Source organism: Anolis sagrei, chromosome 3, assembly GCF_037176765.1.
Source record: "Anolis sagrei isolate rAnoSag1 chromosome 3, rAnoSag1.mat, whole genome shotgun sequence".
Taxonomy (NCBI): domain Eukaryota; kingdom Metazoa; phylum Chordata; class Lepidosauria; order Squamata; family Dactyloidae; genus Anolis; species Anolis sagrei.
In genome coordinates, this window is record NC_090023.1 from 115,419,987 (window position 1) to 115,445,778 (window position 25,792).

The window sequence follows — 25,792 nt, forward strand, 5'->3', positions numbered from 1 at the left end:
TTTGCTGTTGTCAAATACAGAAACTTTTTGACCTTGGATAAAGTGACTAAGTGTCTCTAGTGGACCACAGTTAAAGTCCTATGCAACAGAGCAACCGATGAAATTGGCCATTGGCTAAATAAAAATATGCAATATGCATTTGTATACATAACACATCCTATTATACTTGTGCAAAGTAAATGCTGGTTTAAAAGTTCTGTTTAGAAAATGCAATTATTAACAAATGATATTTTATTGGATTTTAATAGTCAAACATCCTTATTTATGATCTTCGGAAAGAAAATTAGAAAAACCTCAGTTAATTTATCTAGTTTTTCGGCTTCTGAGCCCAAAACATGCAGTTACATGGTAGCAAGTGTGCTCTTGCAGGAAACATGCAAGCATTACTAACAGGTGAACCAGTAAAGTCAAAACTACTCAACACAATAAACATGTTTCCATTATAATTTTCAAAAATGTGTGTGGATTAATTTTAATTCAACACATGACAAATTTTATTCTATTTAATATAAAGCAAGGAGTGCTTTTGTATGTCCAAAGGACAAAGCCACCAGCCATTTCAGCATAAAATGCATCATTAAAACCTGTTTTGAACACACTTAGAAGTGCATCTTGCTTCTATATATACAGATTTTTTCAACATATTAATCCATCTCTTAACTTAATGCTGTTACTGGATTAGGACTGATACTGAAGTTCCATTATGAAATGAGATTCCTAAGTAGTACAAGAGTATTATGTGTTTCTTGAATGGAGCAGATTAACAAAGAATTAAATCAAAACTAGAATGTAACACATAATAAAATAATCTACATATTTTAAAAACATCTCTATATACTTATATTTACAAACTTTAATAGACTTATTTATAATGTGTAATAGCCCACTGAAAATCTTTACAGTATTTATTATGATTTTGAATATATAGATTCCAAGACTTAAGAGGCACATCTTTTTAAAAGGCCAACACCAATGGAACCCAAAAGAGTCACAGATAAAGTGGAGAAGGATATATGGCCATAGCTCCAATATAAAACAGAAGCATTCAGATTCAAAGTAACACACTGGGAAAACCATCAAAATCATGATATAAAATCATTTCTTTGAAAGAAAAATAATTCCACTCAACAAACTCAGAGATGGGATTGGTGGGGACGATTCACTTCCCTGCCATATAACTGCTTAGGTACGCCTGATATATCCTCTGGAGCAGCAATGGAAGAGGACAGAGCAGGAGAAAGACCTTTAGGTTAGTACAAGTATTCTAATACAACATTAGATCCTGGCTTACAAATCCATATTTACAACAATTCTTTTAGAAATATCATTAAATCATTTTAGCCTGCCATTGGAATTTAAAAGTTCCAGAACAGCAATATGTACAATGCATACCATATTTAAGTCCAAACTTCATTAAGAACACCCAAGTGAAACCAGATTGTAAGTTACAATACACAAGTCTGAGTGGGAGAAAAATGTATATTCAGTATCATTCACAAAGTACAGAAGTCAATACTCCAGATAAAGATTAAATTCTTTCCCAAAAGCATGTCTTTGAATTAGGTTGATGCCATCTGTATTTTAGTTGAGAATTTCTTCAATCTACTTTTACCACACTGTATATTTTGGTCACAAACCAAAAGCATGCGAAGAATCCAATTGTTCCTACAAATAAGAACATAAGACTGTATCAGAAATACATTCCTTTCACTTTAGTGCAACCAACGGATCTGTTACATAATCTAATAAACATATAGACCCATCCTCCATCTACAGTACAGATTCTTTAGTCCATATATATCAGGCATGAGCAAACTTTGGCCCTCCAGGTGTTTTAGACTTCAACTACCACAATTCCTAACAGTCTACTGGCTGTTAGGAATTGTAGGAGTTGAAGTCCAAAACATCTGGAGGGCTGAAGTTTGCCCATGCCTGATATATATCCTGAACACTTTAAAGTTTAAGCCATATCATGAACTATATGCAATATAATACAAAGTGGCACATATAAAGCTAAAGTTAAAGTATTTAGAGTTAGCCAGTAGATGTAGCTGATTGAACAGTTTCTGTCAAACACTTGTTTTGTCCTGATGTTACTATTTTTTAAAGAGAAACTAGTGAAATCTAATATTTTAAAAGAAAAAAAATCGTAAGAGCATCCTACATTGCCTGGAGATGAAACAATTGTTAACCCTAACCCCTCCTCCGAGATGTCTGATCTTATCACATATTTGAGTCCACAGTCGAGTCAAAACTTTTAATTCAAGACAGACTAGTTCACAATTTAAGAAGTTTTGATTCTGGAGTATGACAAGCATTGCCGGATTCACCATTGTGCTCAGGTGTGCTTAAGCAAAGGGACCCTTTGGTCAGGAGAATCCATCTTCTTGATTTTTTTTTTTATGATGGATTTGGCTTCTGTGGTGCTAGTATAAATTTGAAGGTTTTGGAGTGATTCCAGACATAATGATAGAGTTGATAGTCTATGGAAATGTGCCACAAAGCAGACAGTGTAGGCCCATCTCCCTCAGGACCCAAGAAAGGGGCCTCAGCACAGGGTCTCATTTGTCTTAAATCTGGACCTGAGTAAAAGAAGTGCAACCATTTTCAAATGGAGAAGATTGTATGCATGTGGACCTATAACTAGAACAAGGAAAGCTGGAAGACATTACTTGTCTTTTTTTCTGTCTCTGGCTGTTTTGGGTCTCTTTTCCTTTTTTTTCTTTTTTAAGGCATATCTAGACATTCAGAGTTTTTGCTTTTAGTATGTTTGGAAACTCTCAATAAAACATTTTTAGAAACACACACTGTATAAGTTGTATTTCTAAAGAAACACAGTAAGTTGAAGACATAAGTTGCGAAGTAGTTAAACTTGTTTTGAAATTGTTGCAGGTTTTATGTATCTGAGAGCTTCCTCAGCCAAAGTACTTACAGTACAATCTCATAACTCTTGGGATTCATGTTACAGATATTGTAATGCAACATATTCCTTCAAAACTATGTTTGCATGCAGGTAGTGCCCTATCTGAAGCTGTTGTGGATCAGGAAATTGGGAAATGATGTCTGCAATGCTCTCCCAGTCAATTCCTCTCTTCTGCCTGTTTTCAATTCATCCCCATCTGAAAGAGCACTATAGAGATAATTTCCCCATTCTCTTGATTGGGGTGTTACCTGGCCAAAGAAGTAGGCATTTGAGGGGATGTGGAATTGTCACACATAGCTACAATAAAAATTATGCAGGATCTCAACCACTGTGATTCAAAGTTGGTTTGACATAACCGAGAATTTTACAGTCAAGTAGCACAAACCTTTTTATGGACAAAATATATTATTGAAGGTTAGTTCCTTTGTTTTGAAACTTTTTACTTTTGTATGACAGGTTGCAAGCATTCTAAGCATGAGAAAGATTCAGCAACACTTCATTCACTACAAAATATTTCAAGAAGAACTGTGAATGATATCATGTTGATTTTTTTCCATGCTGGCTAAGCTACTGATATTTAACTGACTCATTTACTCCGAGACACTCTTGTGGGCCCAGCTGTGAGTCAGATTTGTCACATAGCTCCCAGTATTTTGCCTGCTGTGTCAGATCAATGACCCGGAATACCGTGTGAGAAGCAAGTGCCCCGAGCATGTGCTGCACTGACATAACAGCAGGGCACCGTCAAAACCCTTCTTGAGGCTGACCATTTTTAACAGATGAGTAAGCGGCAATATAATAGTTTTGATACAACAATTATGAGTTTCTCTTTTTAGCTTTTATATCAACTTGACACAGAAAGCTAAACGCCCATGGGGCTTATGTGTGTGTGATTTCGATAACTTGCTAGAATGATCTCATTTTAGCCTAGTGAAATTCACCAGGTATGGTTTAATAAACACTTTCCTATTTTTTCCTTGTAAGCAGTTCATTAGGTTTTTCTAGAAAAGCAGCAAGAATCCCAATGAACAGCAACAGAAAATAAATCATCACTAAATCTCTACCACTGGAGGCAAAAACGTTCTGTGAAAAGATTGAGTATTTTACAAAGGACACAAAATTTCTTACATTGAACAACCTTCAAAACTGACACATATTCTTTGCATCCATATAATGGAAGAACAGACTTTTTCAAGCAGAAGATCTTAAGTCCATCCTTCTGTCCTATGCCAGGATACTGAACTGTAGTGAATTTTTCCCTTTATTAATTATTTCAGCATTTTACATGCTTATTTGACAGCTGAACAGCCAGCTAAATAATTTCCAAAGGTAAAGTGGTAACACCTCAGAATTGGCTTTAAACTGCAAAACCCAAGTCAAGAAATTCCTTTCTTGAGTTTGGCTGGCAAGGCCAGCATCCACAGTCATTATACTAATATTGACATGTACTCAGACAAAAGGGCCATAGTGATGCAGAAGGTTAAACTGCTAAGCTGCTAACCAGAAGGTCGGCAGTTCGAATCTGCGGGACGGGGTGTGCTCCCATTGTCAGCTCCAGTTACTGCCAACTTAGCAGATTGAAAACATGCAAATGTGAGTAGATCAACCGGCACCGCTTCGGCTGGAAGGTAACGGCATTCCATGCAGTCATGCCGGCCACATGACCTTGGAGGCATCTAAGGACAATGCCAGCAATTCAGCTTAGAAATGAAGATGAGCACACACACACACACACACACCCCACCCCCAGAGTTGGACTCAACTCGGCTTAATGTCAAGGGAAAACCTTTATCTTTACTCAGACAAACAAATATTTACCTGTGAAAAGGAAGAATATCAAGACCATTATCATGGTGTAGCCAAAATATAAAATGGTGCTTGCTGTACCCGTAATTTGAAGTTTGGAAAAGAAATAATGCACTGCATATATAAGAAAATAAACAGCTGTAAAGCCACTGGTAAGAAAGGAACGCCACTGCCAATGGTAGTCCTAGAAGAAAGAAAGAGGTCATTCTAATTAGAACTACTTTTTGACATACTTAGTTACAAGAAATCAACTTATCTGAATTAAAAGGTTTAAAACAAAGTAATAAAGCATACATTGGACATTACATGCTTTTTGGCCCCAATAAACAGGTATCCTGTAACTTTCTCCATTGGAAATGGTTTATTTATTTACATTATTTATATCCTGCACTTATCAGCCCGCAAGCGACTTTTTCCCAAAAGGTGGACTTTTGGGAAAAACAGTACACATTTCACAAAAATGGGAAAAATTGTCTCCAGGATGGAAGTCACTAGACCACAGATGAATGTGTATGGCTCATGTACAGTACTTTGTAAGATCCATCCATTCATTAATCTCAGTAAAAGTCCTCAGGTTAAGTATACGTGAAAGTGTATGCAACTGCCACCTGTAGGAAGGTGATTTACACCTTCATATGCCATACATGAAATCATGTGCCATTTCCGGTTGCCTTTCTTAGCCAAAAAGGCATCTGGAAGTTTTGGGGATGTAAAAGGGCAAATACTGTATCTGTGTGAAGTTTTCAGGATGAAATTAACCTGAAATGTCGCAAACATTCAGCTCAGATCTACTTGCAAGGTTGTGTATCCAATCAGAATATAAATAAAGGAAATAAATATTTATTTTATTTACTTTATTTATGCCCCGCCTTTCTCACCCCGTAGGGGATTCAAGGTGGCTTACAACTCTGACAAGATTCAATGCCACTTAAAAAAATTACAATAAAACATATCCCATGAACTAATAACAGCTAAAACAGTTGAACAAATAAAACACATAGAACAATAAACAGATTAAAAACATAAGGCACACGATTCCATTCATCCATAATCCTTAATGTTAATAATAAATAAATTGTTAACATAACCAATTATGTCCAAAAACCATCACAGGGATGGTTTTTGGACATAAGGGCGTTTTACGTTGGTTTTTAGGTGGGAGATAATTGAATTTTCAGAACCAGTCAAGTTTATCAGTGATAAACTTGACTGGCTCTGATTGATAGCAAGGATTTGTTAATTTGAACTTCTAGTTGCTCATATTTGAGGTAGCAATGCTTTGGATAACTAGAGCACTGTAAACTTAAAAATCACCCATTTCTCCTTGTGGCCATACAAAGCCATGGCCAATGGTAGTGTAGTAGCCAAGGTTTTTAAACATTTCTAGCCTGAACCTTGTATCATAGTTGTTTAACAAACACTTAGGAAAGTTTCCCTGCAGGGGTTCACTAGCCAATTCTCCCAAACAAGTACTTCCTACTATAGATTTAGGCCCATGCAACTGGACCAGTGGAAGTGAATTTTGCCCTCCTCTCTCCCAAGGAAATGCCTTTAGCCTCCTGAAAATGGTACGCAGAAGATATGGGAACCATCCTGAGAAGCATCAGTTGTGGTGCTGGAAAGAAAGGGACCCATCCAAAACCAGCTTTGAATTATAATGTTACTGTGCAGATACTTTCTCCAACTCTTGTATATAGACATCTTGGCACTTGGGAAGCAGCATCTGAGGTTCTCCCAGTCTCATTAATGATTCACAAGAAGTGTGAATGATATTTAAATATATTGGCTTGGACCCAGTAAGTTTAAAGAATCCAGGTTTTCTCTCACACACCCCTCCTCTTTGTAGTCTTCTGCACCTACAAAGGTTGCTCTGAAGTATCTCTAAAGGGCTAAGATATTGTGATTGTGCCGGAACTGAGAGGAGTTGGCAAAAATGTTCCTTCCTCACTTGAATCCAAGCCACTGATAGGACATTTTTGCCACTTACACCCAAGTGGAAAATAAGAGAGATTTTGGAGTATTATCTCATGACAGCATATGGTGAAAGCTTACCTCTGCACACAAGTGGAAATAGCAAAGTAGAATAGTAGCCTCTGAACAAGTGATAACCAGAATAATGAATACCAAGAACAGGAAGCCAAACATGTAATACATCTGATGAGACCTAGATAAAAAATACATTTATCAAATGTCAAACTGGTGGAGTTTAAAGATTCTATAAATACTGGACTTTAGCCACACACTGTATCTTGTATAAAGCAAACATTTTCTGTCCTGCTTCAGTAAAATCTTTTGCAAACTGCTCATTCTGCACACAGATATAATTCTAGGTATAGCTGTAGGAAACTATTCAAATTTTCAATTTAGCTCCATGCTCCTCATACACCTTAGAAAACACAGTCAAAGAGGCCCTGTCTAATTCAAGGGTGGCAGGACCTTCTATGTCAGACAGCACTAGAACCAACAACAGCAGAAAACTGCACATGGCTTTATTACAAAAAGGCTCTCACCAACAGGAAAATAGGTGACATGTCTTCAATAGTAAAACAGGCTTTATGTGACATCAAAGAGAAGCAAGCAATGGTGAGAAGCTCAAGACACAAATGCAATCTCTATTTAAAATAATAAAAAGTAGTAACAGTCAGAAGGAACAAACTATTCAAGAGGTATGCAGGCTGCTTACCATATGCTATTAAGGATGAAGAAAAGCTGTATGAAGATACATCCAAAGGGAAGAATACCTCCCATAACAATGCCCGGTAATGGTTTTGTATAAAATGACTGTTCAGGAATCTGACGAGGAATCTGATTGGTTCGGACTGGGTGTTCTATGGCCTTTAAAAGTATATAAAATTGAAGGTTAACTAATTAAACATCACTATTAAAAGTGTGTATCTCTTCAAAACAGTTTAAAATAACATGAATTTCTAAACATAATGCATACAAAGATTGCCACATACTGACACACTTGCAATGATTATCTTAGTACTGAAGCTGATCAGGATCCACGTGGCTCTCTAGGAATCATACAATTTGATCATGTTTTTATCCATAGTGTTGAAGCATTAAATTCAGGCCTAATGCACAACATCATTTAAAGGACCATGATAAACCAGAATTAATTTTCAGATGCATGAGGTTCTTTTTTCTACTTTTATGTTCACACCTGGAGTAGAAGACAAATCACTTACATTCTTTTTAAATCCAAAGTAGGCTCCAATGAATGTCAGTGGTACCGATATGCAAAACCAGAGAGCTAGAACAGCAACCAAAGTGCCAAAAGGAATAGCTGCAGAGGAGCCTTCTCCCCAGAGGATCAGATTCATGATAAAGAAGTCCGCAAATACAATGCTTAGGAGACAGAAAGAAATGTAATGTAATAATTCATACATGATTAGTTTCAATGTTATTGAAATAATATTAGTGTGTGTTAAGCTTAACATTAAACCTAGGTGACAAGCAGAAAATATGAAGCAAAGAGGTCAAGCAAATCTTTCTTTCTTAATCTAACAGGACTGATCTCCACCAGGAACTGACATTTCGGCTAAATAGCTTCAAATATATGTCCGCCTTAACTACACTTGAGGGGATGACTGCTTGCTGTGATTAAGCCAAGAGATTTAACATAGGTATTGTACAATATATGGCATTACATGAGGCCAAGTGCAGCATGGTCTGAGGAGCCTAAGGATTATAGCTAGAAATCAATGAAAAGCAACCCTCTAAAAAAACAAAAAACAATAAAAATCCTTCTGGTACCGTTTAATTAAATGTTCACATGACCAAAATAAACACAATTAACCCAAAAAGTAAAAAAACAAAAACAAAAACAAAAAAACCCGGCATCATCTACCATATCATTGACATTATTGTTCCAAAAGTCTATTTGACTCCAATATTGGCCAATTGATTATTTAGATTCTATGCTAGAATCTAGGAATCAATGGGGTATTGTCAGATAATGTGGCATATTCCACAACGTTGCTTTTTTAATAACTGCTACAATGATGGATACTCTGGAATCAATTCCAAATAGACCATAAAAACATCTAAATAAAATGGCCATAGATTATCAGGATCATAATACCATCTTCCCCCTCCCCTCCAAAAAAAGTGCACTGAAGGCAGCTAAACATTACTGAAGACTTACCCATTTTAGCTTATGACAGAGAATTTAAGAGGAATTATATGCATTAGCTTACCCAGGACAAAGAAAGGCTGTCAGCAGAACATTTGTCTTCCATTTTTCACCCCCAAATGCTTTAGAAAAAGAAGACCATCACAACATTGTTTTATCTGCACAGATTGGGTATGAATTCTAAGTAAAGTTAAGATTTATTTTCTGTTCTTCAATTTTGTCAAAATCAAATCAAACATGGACCTCACATGTAAATTATTTCATTGCTGAAAACTTAAGACTAGATAAGTTTCAAAATTACTATCCAAATTCTTAATTATTAATTTATCTATTATTATGAAGCTGTGAATCAAATAATTTAAAATAAAGTTATACAGTTTCACAGATTCAGTGTACAATATACATAGCACTATATACAGATTAATACAAAAAGTGCACTATTCATGAAAGCAGGTCTTATTTTTAACCCAATATGGCACTTATTTTCCTTTCAAGCTCGTGTAAATCAAGGAAAACAAAAGCGTAGCAAATTTTGTAATGTCAAGCAAAAACAGCAATTTCAAAAGCAAACTATAGTCTGATTTTCCCACCAATATGATATCAATTATCCTCTTCTTCCTTTTTTATAAGGAGCTCGTGAGACCAAATGCCATAAAATTTATAAAATCAATTTTACAAAAAAAAAAAAAAAAAACCATCTTTTAAGTTTTTATTTACAAAACAAAGCTAAATCTCTATGTAGTATCTTCAGTCTTAAATAGTATTCTCTTGCCCAAGGGGCAAAAAGTATTGGGGGGGGGGGAATCACAGCTGTGATGATAATTTAGACTAATGAATTTATGTGCTGTCACATTAAATAAACCTTTATACTTACATTTGTAGAACCTAGCAGCAACATAACCTGCTGGGGTTCCAAGCAGCACCCACAAGACCACAGCACAGGTCATTAATGCACCCCGATTTGCAGGTGATAAAAATCCAAGGCAAGCAAAGACTACCGAAAAGGAAACAGACAATACTCAGAAGATATATAAAGATGTGTATGCTTGACATCATTCATCCTTTTCTACTACATATAAAAGCTAGGACTGATGACATAATTGCATATTTATTATCATTTCATTTTATTTATAATATTTTAAATTCAAATAAATGCTTAAATGTTTGCTTTTTAACCAGAAAGGCTCCAAGAGTGACCTACTGATCAATAAAAATACAAGATTCAGGCACCACTTCTTAAAGCTACAACTAAAGAAATAGTTTAGTAAGAGAAGCCAAAAGTAGTTGGGATCTCATCTGACCCAATGAAATGGCTATGCTTCCCATTCCTCTCTTTGGTGCAACTAACAGAATGGCTGCTGTAGCTGAAGGCAGATTGAAAGAATGAGTCATAGGCAGGCAGCAGAAACCAGTGGCCTACTCTTGCTTCCACTTCTTCTTTGACAGTTGCAGATTCTCATTTTGGCAATTTCATATATTTAAGATTAGTTTAGACACTGTAAATATAATCCCATCTGATCCCCTAACCACACTGCAAAGCAACTGCAAGGTGGCACCAGCTCTCGATATAAAATGCAATTACACTTTTAGAAAAGGAGGAAGGAAACATAAGTATATTCAACAATTCTGATCTCCCAACCCACAATAAGACATGATTTACCCAGGTACCTCTTCTATGTTTACTTACATAAAGTAACGAAAGTCATAATTAAAATCTGTGTCCCAGAGCCTAAAAATACAGAAAGCAGCATTCCTTTTCGTGGGGGCCTGAATATGTCACCATGAACAAGCTTCCAGCCAAATTCCTCCTGAGCGTCCTCCTGAAAAGGAATTAGGGACATTTGGCATATTATTCTTACAGACACCATTCACCTTGATACATATCTTCCAATTCTAGATCGCTAGGATTCTCTCCATAGAACAATCTCTCCATCCACATGCACAATCTCCACAGGCTGATGATTCTGGCTCCTTCTCTCAATTTTTTGCAGACAAACAAAGAATCAGATGCTGGACTTCAATACATTTAAAGGCAACAGGTCCTCTAAGAAAAACGTTAACTGTGCATATGTCAGCTATTGAAGCAGCTATGGATACTTCCTCCACACACAAATGGTAAGGTGACAATAAACAGTCGACTTAACAATTTTCTGTCTAATGAAGAGGATCCACCTAATCCAATACATTAAGGTTTGAAACAAATAAGGGTGGGGGTGGCTGCTGCTGCTAGTCTGAAACTGCTTGCTACAGCATTGCATTGCCAAAGTCAACATCAACCAGAGTACTAGTCCAAACTATAATGCTTAGTAAAAGAAGATAGATTCACTCACATGGTTGTTTTGCAGCTCTTGATTAATGGGATATTAGTAGAGAAAGCCACTAATGCTGTCACAATGTGGGGGAAAGGGTTTTGGAAGAATACAGATAGGTTTTGGAAGTCAAGCAGTGTCACAGATCATGTTAATTCACACATCCAGCTATAGCATAAGCAAACACCGTACTCTCCAGAGTGTTAGTAAGGAGAGAAAGTGTCTCCGATTGTCCAAACAAGGCTGTTACTTTTGCAGATGCCAAAGGCATGCCATTTTTATTTAGGGAGGGGAAGAGTTTTGACTGAAAGTAAGGGGACCTTGTCCTGATATCTATGAATCTGCCAGAGTAAGCTGGTTGGCTTGGCCAGGTCCAGCTTCCCCACCTCCCCCCACCCCCCAGCAGCCATGGAGCCATGCAGAGGCCCAGGGCAGCCCTGCAAAGGCTGCTGGGGTGAGGTGGGGAAGCCAGCTCTGGCTGATCCAACCAGCGGCAGGCCCTGTCCCTGGATGAGCCAGGGCTGGCTTTCCCATCTTGCCCTGGCAGCCACAGAGTCCTGTGGAGGCCCAGGGCAGCCCTACAAAGGCTGCTGGGGTAATCCTCACTATTATCTTAGTGATTAGAGACATCAGGGAGTTCCTTACTGATTGGTATTTCTCCCAGGATGACAAATAGGGCGGGGCCTGCCACTGGTTGGCCAGTTGGCCAAGTGGCAGGAAACTTCCCGCCACGCAGGAGGCTTCTGGGAAGAAGATGCCCCCTGCAAGCAGCATGGCCGGTGGGAGGGTGCCCATCACTGCGACGGCCCTTGCCTGGTAAGTTGGACAAAACATTTCTGATTTTAAATACTGTAAATATATATAGTGTTCCTACTTTGCGGATTTTCACTTATTGCGGGTGGTCCTGGAACGTAACACCCACAATAAGTGAAGGAACACTATATTAAAACGATGTGAGAGCTTATTAGAAGTTTTGGAGCTGAATGCCATCAGTATGCTGCTGACATTCAGCTTTGCTTCTCCTTGTCATGGGAATCACCTGGGACAATGAAGGTGCTGGAAGAATGCTGAGATACTAAAATGGGCTGGAAAAGGACTGATAAACTGATGCTGAATCCCATTAAGACAGAAGCTCTGTGGATTAATGGTTCTCAGATCTCAGAACTGGGTAAGCTACCTGCCCTGGATGTAGCCGAGGTTCCTCTGAAGGCGCAAGTGTATAGAAAGGGAGTACTCAAAAATCCATTTTTGTCACTAAAGGCCCAGATGGACTCAGTGCTCAGCTTCAACTGGCTCCTCAAATACAGCTTTTCTTGAGCAGGGACACATCAGCCACAGGAGTCCAGCCAGACAATTCGCCCCACCTAATCTAAGCTCCTGCACTTTACTTGGCCCTCTTTCTGGTAACCTCAACATTTTACGGCTAAGGGTATTACCCTTCTAGCCTGGCCCTTTTGAATTTTTTGCACTTTCCCTCAGCTCTATTTAGGAACCAGTACACTTATTTTAAGCCCAACCCCAGCCTCGATTTTCTCTTTGCCATGATACTGTTTTTATGATGTCGCTTTGAGATTGTGATATGTTTTTATTTGATTGCTGCTGTTGATTTTATTTTATTTTAATGTATTTATTTGTAATCTGTGGGCTTGTCCCTTTGTAAGCCTCTCTGTGTCCCCTTGGAGAGATGGTGGCGGGTTATAAAAATAAAGTATTATTATTATTATTAATATTATTATTATTATTATTATATCCACTGGTAACTTTCTGATCTGACAACTATAATGCACTTTACATGGGGCTGTCCTTGAAGATAACTCAGAAATGATAGCTAGTGCAAAAAGCAACAGATAGATTGTTGACTGGAATATCATTCAAAACCATCACCCCCCCCCCCCACTCGCTTTTTTTGTTTTCTTCCATAACTGTTTTGCAGGCATTACATAAGTAGTACAATACTGAAGGAACTGGGTGCCCTTCTACTCTGAACTCAAAGAGCTAGTGAAGACTTTTAAAACTTTAAAAGGCTTGAATAATTGATCTCTCTCTCTCTCTCTCTCTAGATAGATAGATAGATAGATAGAGATGCCTGCCCACGGAGGTTTACTGTAAGGGCACTCCTCTGCATCTCTATGGTAGAAAGAATACATTTTGGGAGGACAAGTGGGAGGAACTTCTCTGCCACAGCACATTAGTTGTGGAATATTCTTTCCTTGGAGGCCCAACTCAAACAAAGCTAGTATTTTTCAATGTCAAGTCAAAAACATGGCTTTTTATTAAATTGATTTCATTCCAATTAAACATGTCACATTATTTTAAATTGTGTCACCTGGATTTAAATCATTTGGTCTTAACCAATGAATTGTTTAATATATTTTTAGCTGTTTAAAATAATTGTTTGTACTTACATATTTTAACAAAATAAAACATTTAAACAACTTCTAAACATGAATATATTCAAGTTTTCGGGCATGAAAAAAAAATCAAAAAACTCTTCACCAGCAAGAAATAGCTGATTTCAGAAAATGGTATACTTACTGTAGAATCCATTTGATTATATCTTGCAATATCCTTATGGAGAGTTCTTAGCATGATCATAGCTACCATTCCAGAAAGGAAAAGGACAATCACGAGAGAATTCATAATACTACAAAAAACCAAACACACAAACAAATCATGATCAAACATCAACATTTATATCTTTTGTACCAAAATGGTGTTCCAATATAATTATGGAATTAAAATTGAAATTTACCTAAACCACTGTATGTGTGTATGGGGCATTGATTCTAAAATGTAGTCCCACCTGGATGCCCATCTGATTTCTTTATTTTCCTGAAAAATAAATGGTTAATTATCGCATGTTTCACAACTGCAAGGAAGATTGAATGATTTTGAATTTTTACTCCTGAAAATGTTGGACTCGTTAACATGAAACCAATCACTTTTAAAGTTATCAAATGTGGTGCCTGTAGCTACAAGTAGGAGAAGCAAATTCCATAGAATAATTTACTGTATGAAATATTTTTATTTGCCCTGACTCTCCCCTCATCGCATGGCAGTGGTAGTTTCATTATATAGGCTTTTACTATGAGAGAAAAAGAAAAGTATCCCCCCCCCCCCAATCCACATTTTTTGGATTATGTCAGCTTTTATGCAATTCTATCCTATCTGTCTTAACTCGTCTCTTTCCATGACCTCTATATTTGTTTTGTCTTAAAACCATGTGCACCCACACTCACACCTAAAATCACAATTTTCCAGACTGATTACAGAAAGAGCTATAACATGGCACCCTTCTCCAGATAACTATGGCATTTGTATTTTCTCTTTATAACCTTAAACTTGTTCTGCTTATTGTGTTTGACCATATTCTTATGATTTATTTGGGCAACCACCTCCTAGGGTTAATACAACCATAACTTGATTTTTTCCTAACTCTCATTAGCGATAATTCAGAGTAAAGTTTAGAAATTTCTCTGCCACTCATATTATGTTACGTAATATCAGTCTGGTTCCATTCAGGCTCAAGTAGAATCTGTCTGTTTTGTACAAGAAGAGTGTCTAAAAATAATCACTAGTGGCTAATACATCTAAACTCCTGCTCTCTATACTACTGTCTCATCCATGCACTGAACGACATCAGCTGCACTCATATAAAAGTTAGAAAGTGTCCAGATAAGGGTGACCAAAATGATCAAAGGTTTTGAAATCAACCTCCTTCTCTGGAGGTTTTTAAGCAGAGGCTGGATGGCCATCTGTTGCGCATGCTACGCATGGTAACTAATGATCACTTTAAATAAACCATACCTCTTAATTCATTATCATAATTTAATTTAACAGTAACCTGCCTTAGACTATTTAGGAAGTATCCTTGAGGTAATATACATTTTTTTAAATGAAAGTACTGTATACCAACCTCAAAAGAAATGGAATAAGTATAGACAATTTTAACTTTTCCATCAGTCATTTCATTACTTATATCCATAGGTGGTCCAGAGCAGTCTGGCTTTTCAGGATCTGTGTGCTTGAAACTGGTTTGTTTTTAAAGAAAAAGATGGACATAATAGATTAAAATAGAATATGCACATTTGCTCTTTATCAGATACTTTCGATAACAAAACTAGAAGTAAACATTTTATGCAGAGAACCACTGATAAAGACATACAGAGAAACAAGTTTTGTCATACATATCAAATGCAAGTTTAAGCAAAAAAGAAAAAAAACTTCCTATATGGGGCTTTCTATATAAGACCTGGAGCCCCCGGTGGCGCAGCGAATCGGTTAGATTTTTATTCCATATAGCAAATATCCATCAACCTTTATGAATTTGTAAGATGTTTGTCTTCACACTAGAGGAAGCCACAGTGAAATTATATTTTAATACATTTTGGTGCCAACTTGGGGAATGTGTTGATAATAAGAGTAAGTGAAGGGGATTCCAGTTTCAAGAACTAAACCAAAACTGTTTATCATCTTCATGGTCTCTGTGCCTGACACAGTGGGGTCTAATACAGGTAAATGTTTCCCCTTGATGTTAAGTCTAGTTGTGTCCGACTCTGGGGGCTAGTGCTCATCTCCATTTCTAAGCCGAGGAGCCGGCGTTGTCCGTAGACATCTCCAAGGTTATGTGGCCAGCATGACTGCATGGAGCACCATTACTTTTCCGCCAAGGCGGTACCTATTGATCTATTCACATTTGCATGTTTTAGAACTGCTAGTTTGGCAAAAGCTGGGCTAATAGCGGAAACTCACCCTGCTCCCCAGATTTGAACTGCCAACCGTTCGATCAGCAAGTCCAGCAGGTCAGTGGTTTAACCTGCTGTGCCACCGTGGGCTCCACATATAAAGAAGATTCCATTAATCTTTCAATTCAGTTTTAAGACAGCTATCACATTCTGCCCAAATCCTGTATTTCATAGCAGTAAGATTGGATGCTCACCTTTTTGGTTTAATTTTGGCAGCGACTAGTCTTGCACTAGGTGCTTCATTTTCTACAATGTGATAGACTATTCTAATGTCCATATGGTTGAAGATATAGAAGGTATTGTGTTCATGGAACTCTGACTAAAAAAGAGAATTAAAATGAATAATAATATTAAATACAATTTGCAACCTGAATGACCTTCCAAACACTAGAACCACTACTAAATGATGCAATTTGCTTTTATTTTAACTTTAGCTGTTGTGAAAGGCATTAAACTGGCTAGAAAGGAGCACTCCCCCTAATGCAATAGTTCTCAACCTGTGGGTCCCCAGATGTTTTGGCCTTCAACTCCCAGAAATCCTAACAGCTGGTAAACTGGCTGGGATTTCTGGGAGTTGTAGGCCAAAAAACCTGGGGACCCACAGGTTGAGAATCACTGCTGTAATGCATGAAAACATTCTCAGATTCAATTTTTTATCCGTCTCCAGTTTCAAAGATCTCAGCTAGAGGCCCTGAAAAACCAGTACCAAAGGAGCCCATAGTGGCCTAAATAAATAGCTCCTGATATTTTTTATAGCTCCTGATAAATTCAGGATTCACTCTTCAGATATTCACCTATCTTGACAAAAATCCAGCAGTGAGTTTTGTCAAAGAACTGCTAAAAATACTACAACTTTATATTGAGAGTTAATGTGACAATACCAGGATAACTGCGCATTTCCCCTAGAACTCATCCGATCATCTGGCACTTTATAAGTAGACCAGAGAGAAGTACAAAGAAACTTCAACTTTTATAGTGTGCTATTTCAGTTGGCTAAAAAGTCTGCTTTGAGTGAGACCACAAGGAAAAGCACATTTCTGAACTACACCCTTATTTTAACATGGAAGAAGAAAAACAAATTCGACAAACTACATCTATGTCAAAAATAGGTTACAAGCATGTTCTTAGTATTAGCATTCTGATATTAGTTTACAGGACTTATGTAAACATCTGGAGCCCCTGGTGGCACAATGGGTTAAACCCTTGTGCCAGCAGGACTGCTGACTGAATAGTCGCCGGTTCAAATCCAGAGAGCAGGGTGAGCTCCCATCTGTCAGTTCCAGCTTCTCATGTGGGGACGTGAGAGAAGCCTCAACAGGATGGTAAAACATCCAGGCATCCCCTGGGCAACGTCCTTGCAGATGGCCAATTCTCTCAGACCAGAAGCGACTTGCTGTTTCTCATTGATACACTTTCACCAGTTGATACATACTGAAGATGGCTGAGTCAATATGGTTGTCTTCTATGAGAGTGAAAATAGCTAATAAAAGGTTTCTGCAAATTCAATTAGTGGAAATGTCCAGAGCAATATCTGGTCCAATATTCTTGGATAAGTTTCTGTCACTGAGGCCAGAATAGCAGACAAAAGGACAGATGTGTTTTGATCTACCACTTGTGTGCTCAACCCTTAGCTATCTTGGGCTTAGTGCGTTCCATGTAGTATACTGTTCAGCTGTGCCAGAATACTGCTAACTTCGAGAGAGAGAGAGAGCAGTTCCACTGCTCCGAATCACTTCTGGGCTGAGAGAGATGGTATATAAATATAATAAATAAATAATAATAAATAAAAACAACAACTCTGGACTCTGAAAATCCTCTTCTTGGGAAAAGTGTTAGGTTGGGTGGTGGCTAGCTAATTCCATATACAGTATTCTTAGATTTTCTAAATCCCTTTCAACTGGTCCTTCATCCTTTCATGCAAAATTAAGCATCAGTCACAGTGTATTACCACTGTACATGCTTAAGACTAGTATATTATATTCGGAGTACACAACAGTAAAACCTATGAATTATTACATTGACAATAACTTAACATATGGCAGGAAAAAGCAAATTTGCCTCCTGAAATTTAATGGAAGAGTACAAAAAGAATATTTTAATAGCGTGAGGTAAACAAAAAATTCAGCTGTTATTGACCAGTATGATGTAGATAAGACATCAAAAAGCAGCATAGCATTAACCACACTAGCTGCTTATTATTTCCATCTATTCTAATACAGGATGACTGTAACTGTATACTTCTTCAGATAACACAATGATGAAATCAAAAGCTTAGAAAAAGACACATATAAGCATCATGAAAATATTACTTATTAAAACTTACACTAATAACACAGGCATCTTTGGGGTGTCCATCTTTTGTTATAAAACAACCAATGGGAAATCCAGGATTGCAAAACCATTGATTATCTTCAACCTCATAACACCATGTTACAGGCATATTGTCCACTATCCTGCAAGAGATCAGTAACAGCATCCTTTTAGGAAATGCTTCATAAGATGTCACCACCAAGAAAGCTCTACTTGATCCTACTGAAGCTTGAATTTCCAGGCAATCTACAACAAATTTTTATAAATCTTCTTCTGACTGAAGCACTACAATCTAATTATGCTCCCTTAGTGGAGATTTTGTTTCTTTGTTTTTTTGCTAGGATAGCAAGATTTTTAAACAGCAAGATTTTTAAACTCCCAATATATATATAAGCATCAGGTATCAAATGACTCTAGCTCCAATTATATCACTGAAATGTAGACACATGTGGTAGTCAGGAGTACAGTTTTAAGTGGTTGAAATGTGAGTTCCATTCAGTAATCCAAATCTATCCCTAGGATAAGAATTGTTTTATGCCTTTTGTACGAGGCACTCAGTTTTGAGATCCTAAGGTTTGAGTTTAACACAAAATGTCCCTCCAAGCTTGACATCTGCCCAACCCAGACCTTATCTGTTAATCGGTAACTTAAAGGAACGACAACAAAATTATTCTTAACAGTGCACATCTCAGTTAAGTGGTCTTTTTCAGAGACAGGTACAGTCAAATAGTAATGAACCGAACATTATCAGAGATAAGTCTTGCAGTGTTGACCATTTATCAATCAAATACCACATTAAAGAAAACCACATTAAATGGCATACAGACAATACCAGAATAGTAGCATACTTCTTTACCTCACTAAGATAATTTAGCACCTTGGTTTGGCTAATTCATTAATATTACAATTTTAATTTTACATTTTATAATCTTGGATTTAAAGCAGGATATCATATTATAAATTCAGTTATATGTTCACCCTACAGTAGACATTAAAAAATAAGCTCACCAATGATGCTGATAGTTCAGTAGCATGCTTTTTTTCAGAAAATCTAGCTTCTGTCTGTCTTCAGGTTTTTTAAGATCATATTCTTTTGTACAAACAGGCTTGCATGCTTCTTCTTTTTTATAAGTAAACTAAAAATAAAACCAGAAACATTTAGTTAAGAAGAAAATCTTCTCATTAACTCATTCTTCAAAGTATCTGAAAATCTTTAAAAATAAAGGAAACATATAAACACATTCTTAGATTGCAACAGCTGAAAATGAAAATAATAACACTGCTGCCTGTTGATTACCCTTGTACTTTGATTAGTCTTTCACATATAATTTTTCAATTACAGATAAAACAAGGCACCATGCACCTAAAAGATTAAGCAAATGCAATTTGTAATTTGCTAAGTAATCTAATGATACCACAACTCAAAATTATTTTGAGTTTGTATGACTTTTTCATACACCACAGGAGAAATTAAACCAAGATTAATTGGGGTTTGAGTGGATTTTACACATGAAATTTATCTTGGCTGTCTTTGTCAAGAAAAAAAAAGATCACAGAGAAGGCCTGATTTAAAGCTGGTGCCTGTGGTTGTCTCATCACGAAAGATAAGTCTAAGGCAAACTCTAGTGATAACATAATAATTTTGCTGACTACTTATTTAAAAGTAAAGGTTTCCCCTTGAGTGACATTAAGTCTAGTCATATCCGACTCTGGGGGGGTGGTGTTCATCTCCATTTCTAAGCCGAAGAGCCAGCGTTGCACATAGATGCCTCCAAAGTCATGTGGCCGGCATGACTGCATGGAGAGCGGTTACCTTCCTGCTGGAGCAGTTCCTATTTATCTACTCATATTTGCATGTTTTTGAACTGCTAGGTTGGCAAAAGCTGGGGCTAACAAAAGGAGCTCACCCCATTCCCCAGATTCAAACTGCTGACCTTTTGGTCAGCAAGTTCAGCAGCTCAGTGGTTTAACCCACTGTGCCACCAGGCACTCCACAACTTATTTACTGTAATAGAAAAGGAAGTTTTAAAACAAGCATTACTTCCTCACACACAGGAGTGTGCATGTGGAAGTCTGGATTAAAAAGCACATAGCCATATAAATAATCAGAAATCTTAATCTCAGAATGTTATAATTTCCACATATTTAGAACCACTATAATGGTTTTCATTGTTTATTACCGAAGTTGGTGCACCAAATAAAGACTGATGACAGCACCAAAAAGGAATAGGGCCCACAGATAATATTGGGATGGATCATAAATATCTAAATTTGGGCACTCAAAGAACTTCTCTCATGAAACACACTGAGGACTGACACAACATCTCTCCGCTGAAGCCAACTGATGACTCATTCTGCATATTCTGCCTGTGCCCCCCTTGCAATGTAAAGCTCAGACTGCAACAGCATTATAAATATAAAAACATTTGAACACTATGACAAGGAAAAAATCTGTGACACTACAGCTAGCTGTGGGTTATAGTTTTAAAAAATCCTTTGTGATCTTATCAACTAGCTGCAAACTTCATTCCAGAGTATTTCATGCATCACTAGCAATTGCTTCTGGGGTGAGATGATGTTTCTTTTCTTCATCTGTGGCCCCTTCTACTCAACAGCCCAAAAGCAGATACGTAATACTGAAGAATATCTACTTAGTCATTGGCCTGTCAAAGAACAGTCATAGGGAAATACATTTACAAGCTTGTAGCACAACTATCTCTTTTTGTCTTTTTCCACTTTTTTTGTCTATCTAATAGAGCACACACTAGCTTTCACCAAAAATGAGAAACTGTTCTCTTCAAAGGCCTAGTGTGGAGAATAGAAGAAAAAAAAGCAGCTCTGAATTTCCTGAAGCAGAATGTCCAGTAAGAATTACCCTGCACATAGCTAGACCCACCATTGCATTTTAACTTCCCAACATGCACAAAAGGCAAAGAAAAATAGCACTATGGGAGAATTTTAACAGTGCAGCATCAACAAATCCAGATGTCAATGCCTCACAAGACTTTCAAGAGCAAGTCCCCGCCCACTACTGATGTTCTGATCTTGTCTTAGTTATTTTTTTCATTAACTTGTACAAATTTATTCTTCATAACGCCTTAAATGAAGCATATACCTTATATGGAGATGGTTCAATCCTCTCTCCAAACAATACTTGACCAAGATTTTCAGATGGACGTTTCTCTCCCGGTGCTTGGCAAAAATCAAACCTATTGAAAAATGTAGAACTGTCTGTTGTGTTCCAACACTTAACACAACTTGAAACACATCAGAAATTTTATAGCTAAAGCACACACAACAGTAATTGTTTTGTCAATGATCTGTATCCAGAACCAATGAATTCATCTAGAGTTAAATAGGAAAGCTTATTAATCAATTTCACAAATCAATTTTCTGAAAAAAAATTTTTAGATAGAATTGTATCACTTGAACACACTTTGTTGTTGATAATTTTGCATATTAAGGCTGAAGCCAGTTTTGTAACTTCTTTACTTTAATTATGAAACAAGCAAAGTACTCACTGCAATATTCAGTTAAGAAAATTACAATAATGATCATATATCATCTTAGGAGTTCTTTTACTCTACATAAAACATTTCCAACCATGACATTATTAAAATACTTGTAGATGCTCATTAAATATGACTGTCTACAGTTTTTATCTTTTAGATAAAAAGTCAGTTGTTTTTTAATAGTTCTTACTGACTTTTCTAAAAGACACTGAAAAGTCAACCTCTCACTTTCCTCAGGGTTTGGGGAAAATAAAGGTAACTGATAAAACCAGTTTCTTTATTCTTCTGAAATCAGAATAAGTCAGATAAGATTCCATCATTTTACATCTACAATGGATCCAAAGTAGTGCTGCTATGAAAAAGGAAATTAATGGCAGGACTCCCTCTTGCTATTCCTGCTTTTCAAGTCCAAAAAAGTGAAAAACTGACTCTTCATTGAGCTTTCTATGAACTACAAACAACCAGAAAGTGGAGACTTATTTGCTAGATATTCAGCAACAATAAAAACAAAATTTTGTGATTATCACTAGGAACTGGATTTGTGAGTTTCTGGTTATTTTATTATTTTGATGTCATACTTTATTCTCCTTAGTTTCTGAATTTATATTTAAATATTAATTTGTATATCTTCCCACACAAAGATATAGAAAACAATCCTACCAACCTTCTCCCTAAAATATCATTGTCAGCTCACCCCTCATATCTCTCCTCACTTTCCTAAATGCCATTATAACGATAGGAAGAAATTTCCTCTAAGGGTATCTTTGTCATCCTTGCAAGAGTAGCACTTTTATCACCTGAGCTGTTGGGGAAGAATGTCTTCCTGTACTACAACAGCTGAGGAAATGACAGAAGAGACGAGTGACTAAACCAAGGGCAAAGCTATTAATGACACTGCAGGTGAATCAAGTTATTCGTAAACTTTTACATTTTTAGCAATGCTTTCAGAAATAATTCTGTTACAGATCATGTTACAGAGTCTGACTGAATGTACTTACGCAGTATATTCATAAGGAAGGACTGATTCTACAGAATCCAGTCTATTCACAAACACCTCTATGGAAGACTGCAAAAAGAGACAAATACAGTGTTTTGATTACTATTTATTTTCAATAAAATACCAAACTCATAAGTAAAATAAACACAGTAGGAATAAGTAAGATATTTACATCAGGGCAGGGATACTATGATTCTCCTGATGTTGGATTGCAACTCGCTGAATGTGATGGATAGATCTTACTGGAGTTGCAGTGCAACAACCAACCTTAGTAGAAGCATACATGTCCCACCTGTTCCAAAATTTAAAAAGGATTTGTTGTTGAAATAACGCAATACAGAGAAGTAAAATTGACCAGGTAATGGTATTCTTTAACTAGGAATAATTAACTATGCAGAAAAGCATATCTAACCAGGAGACTACAAAAGGGATCCAGATGTTTAGTTCACTACTCCCAAAACGCCTTACCATTGGTACACAAAGTACAAAGTGTTGACTTTGACCTTTAAAGTCCTACATGGTTTGGGTCCAGACTACCTATGGGATTATCTGCTCCCATACAATCCACCTTGAACACTTAAGTTCTCTGGGTTGTGGCTACTTCAGCCTGACAGAACCCCACTGGTTACTGTTACCCAGAGGGCCTTTTCATGTGGAACGACCTCTGGGAAGAAATCCAACAGCTAAATGATGTGTCGCAATTTAAAAACCATCTATAGACCTTTATCTTCCAGTAGGCCTACCCAGCCAGTTCAAATCATAACATTTAAACTTGCATCTTGTATCCACAATATTTTAATCATTGTTCTGTGTATTTTAATATACACAGAATATTAAAATGTAGAAATACATTTTAATATGCTTATTTTATATAATGATTGTTTAGCTATGCTGTAACTTGCCTCAAGTCATGAGGAGAGGCAGATAAGAAATAAAATGATGATGATGATGATGATGATGATGATGATGATGATAGGTGGGGCTTATATAACTCAAAGTGGGTACTGGGGGGGGGAAATTTTTGATTTGGAAAATAGTTGGATGACAAATATGACATTCTACAAAACCTGAGTAATATAAGTGATACAGCATCCTCCTGTTCTCAAGGTGGATCCAATACCTCTCCAGGATTTAGTAACTAGCAGATTGTCCTGTATCATCCTGTATTATCTGTTGTGAGTATACTGCTTCTAAATAAAGAAGGCTCCCTTCCAACAGTATGATTATAGTATGTTAAACATCTTTGAAAGTCATCAATTTCTCAGTTTTTTATACGTGCTGGTTTTAAGGACCTTTCTTTTGTGGGTACCATCAACATAACGATGTTCTGAAGAGAAAGACTGATGAGTTAGCTTTGCTTTTAACATTTTGGTACTGTGATCAAGTATCAAGGCCACAGTGAAATCTGGCAAATTACAGCATTAGAAGACTTCAGTTACACAATACAAGAACATAAGCAGCTTTACATTTGAGAAACCCAAATAGTTACAGTAACAGAATCCAATTGTTCTGTAAGGACATCCGATAAACCAAAAGTTAAGACCCCACCCTTCAAAAAATACAAACATCTATGAATGTCCTTTATTTATTTTAAATTTCCATTTAAACTTACTAAAAATATAATTTATGTATGCTAAATAATATGAGCTCTAATTGATAGGGGTAGGGACATCCACAGAAGTCTTCCACAATGACAACAGGGTAAACACAGTTTTGTTTTTATTTCATCTAATATACTATGCACATTTTGAACTGACATTTACTTGAAACTGTTATATGTTAATATATCATCTCCTGCTACATTCTAATAGATATTCCTTTTCTGCATTCTTTAAGTTCTGTACAATTCTGCTCCATGTGCCATATTTCTTTAGTCACGTCCGTGCATAACATTTCCCCAGTGGCAAGTTCTTAACCTGTTCATGAGATGTCCAGGTATAATTTGTTATCCTTGTTACTGTCTCTCCCTTCTTTGATTGCATTCTCTAAGGTTGGTTTAAAGACTTTACACTTCTTATTATTATTTTGCTCATAGAACACTACAAAATTCCACGGACACTGGTGATACTGTATGTAATGATAACCAGACTAACACCGCTTTAAACACACAGTGAAATTTCAGATTCAAATTATGCTTAATGGTAGAATCACTACAGTTATCTGAATACTTATGTGCCCATGTATGCCACATAAGATTTCCATAGTGAATTTCTAGCACCTGGGCTCAAAGAAATTGCGAGGCTACACGAAACAGAACAGAAGTTTCAACGATATAATCCACGGATTAAATATACAAATGTATATATAATCAATAGATGTCAGTAAAGCTCACGATGTGGAGTCTTATTGTTGTTCCTTGTCTACACTGATTCTCACTTGTTACCTAAATAAGCTCCCTTGTATATGTGTCTTGGTGCTACTGTACACTTTCAAATAATTTATGATTTATGGTGACTCTACAGGGTTTTCAAAGCAAGATTTGTTCAGAGAGGCAAGACGTCAACCTCAAGGAATCCTTAAATGTATCTCCATATACAAACCTGCCCAGGTGCTACAATCGGCAGATGGGGCACTGCTCTCAGTCCCACTCCCGTCTCAAGGATGGTTGGTGGGAACGAGAGAGGGGGCCTTCTCTGTGGTTGCCCCTAGCCTCTGGAACTCCCTCCCTAAGGAGATCAAAACGGCCCCCTCCCTGCTCTCTTTCAAAAAACATTTTTATGCTCACAAGCATATAGAGGATGACATAGAACATCTGGCACAAATACAACGGAATATGGAAATAGCCTGCTACTTCGGTTTTTAAATTGTTGTTTAATCCTCTATCAGTCCTAATTTTAAGTCTTGTCTTTAATGTTTATTTGTTAAAACATAATTTTAGTTATGTCATGCCTAATTTGTTGTAATGTTTCATTATTTTTTGATGTTGATGTTTACTATGTTTTACTTTGAGTTATGGTAATTTATGTTCCTGAACAATCTTTATGGCATTGAATGTTTGCAGCTGTTTGTTGTGAACTGCCCTGAGTCCCTATAGGGAGATAGGGCGGGAAAG

At 36.9% G+C, this 25,792-nt stretch overlaps 1 protein-coding gene across 1 annotated transcript in view; it reads right to left on the reverse strand.

Annotated features, from left to right (window-relative positions):
- Window positions 1-213: 213 nt before the first annotated feature.
- Window positions 214-25,792, reverse strand: part of TM9SF2 (transmembrane 9 superfamily member 2) — a 28,723-nt gene continuing 3,144 nt past the window's right edge. The window contains exons 2-17 of the mRNA XM_060769555.2: window positions 22,742-22,809; window positions 21,347-21,440; window positions 19,240-19,367; window positions 18,245-18,374; window positions 16,116-16,240; window positions 15,093-15,207; window positions 13,929-14,008; window positions 13,712-13,820; window positions 10,555-10,687; window positions 9,742-9,861; window positions 8,932-8,989; window positions 7,921-8,080; window positions 7,413-7,564; window positions 6,782-6,893; window positions 4,742-4,913; window positions 214-1,665 (exon numbers count right to left, since the gene is read on the reverse strand). Coding sequence (XP_060625538.2) covers window positions 1,598-1,665; window positions 4,742-4,913; window positions 6,782-6,893; window positions 7,413-7,564; window positions 7,921-8,080; window positions 8,932-8,989; window positions 9,742-9,861; window positions 10,555-10,687; window positions 13,712-13,820; window positions 13,929-14,008; window positions 15,093-15,207; window positions 16,116-16,240; window positions 18,245-18,374; window positions 19,240-19,367; window positions 21,347-21,440; window positions 22,742-22,809 — 1,824 coding nt within the window. The 3' untranslated portion in view covers window positions 214-1,597. The remainder of the gene's footprint in view (window positions 1,666-4,741; window positions 4,914-6,781; window positions 6,894-7,412; window positions 7,565-7,920; window positions 8,081-8,931; window positions 8,990-9,741; window positions 9,862-10,554; window positions 10,688-13,711; window positions 13,821-13,928; window positions 14,009-15,092; window positions 15,208-16,115; window positions 16,241-18,244; window positions 18,375-19,239; window positions 19,368-21,346; window positions 21,441-22,741; window positions 22,810-25,792) is intronic.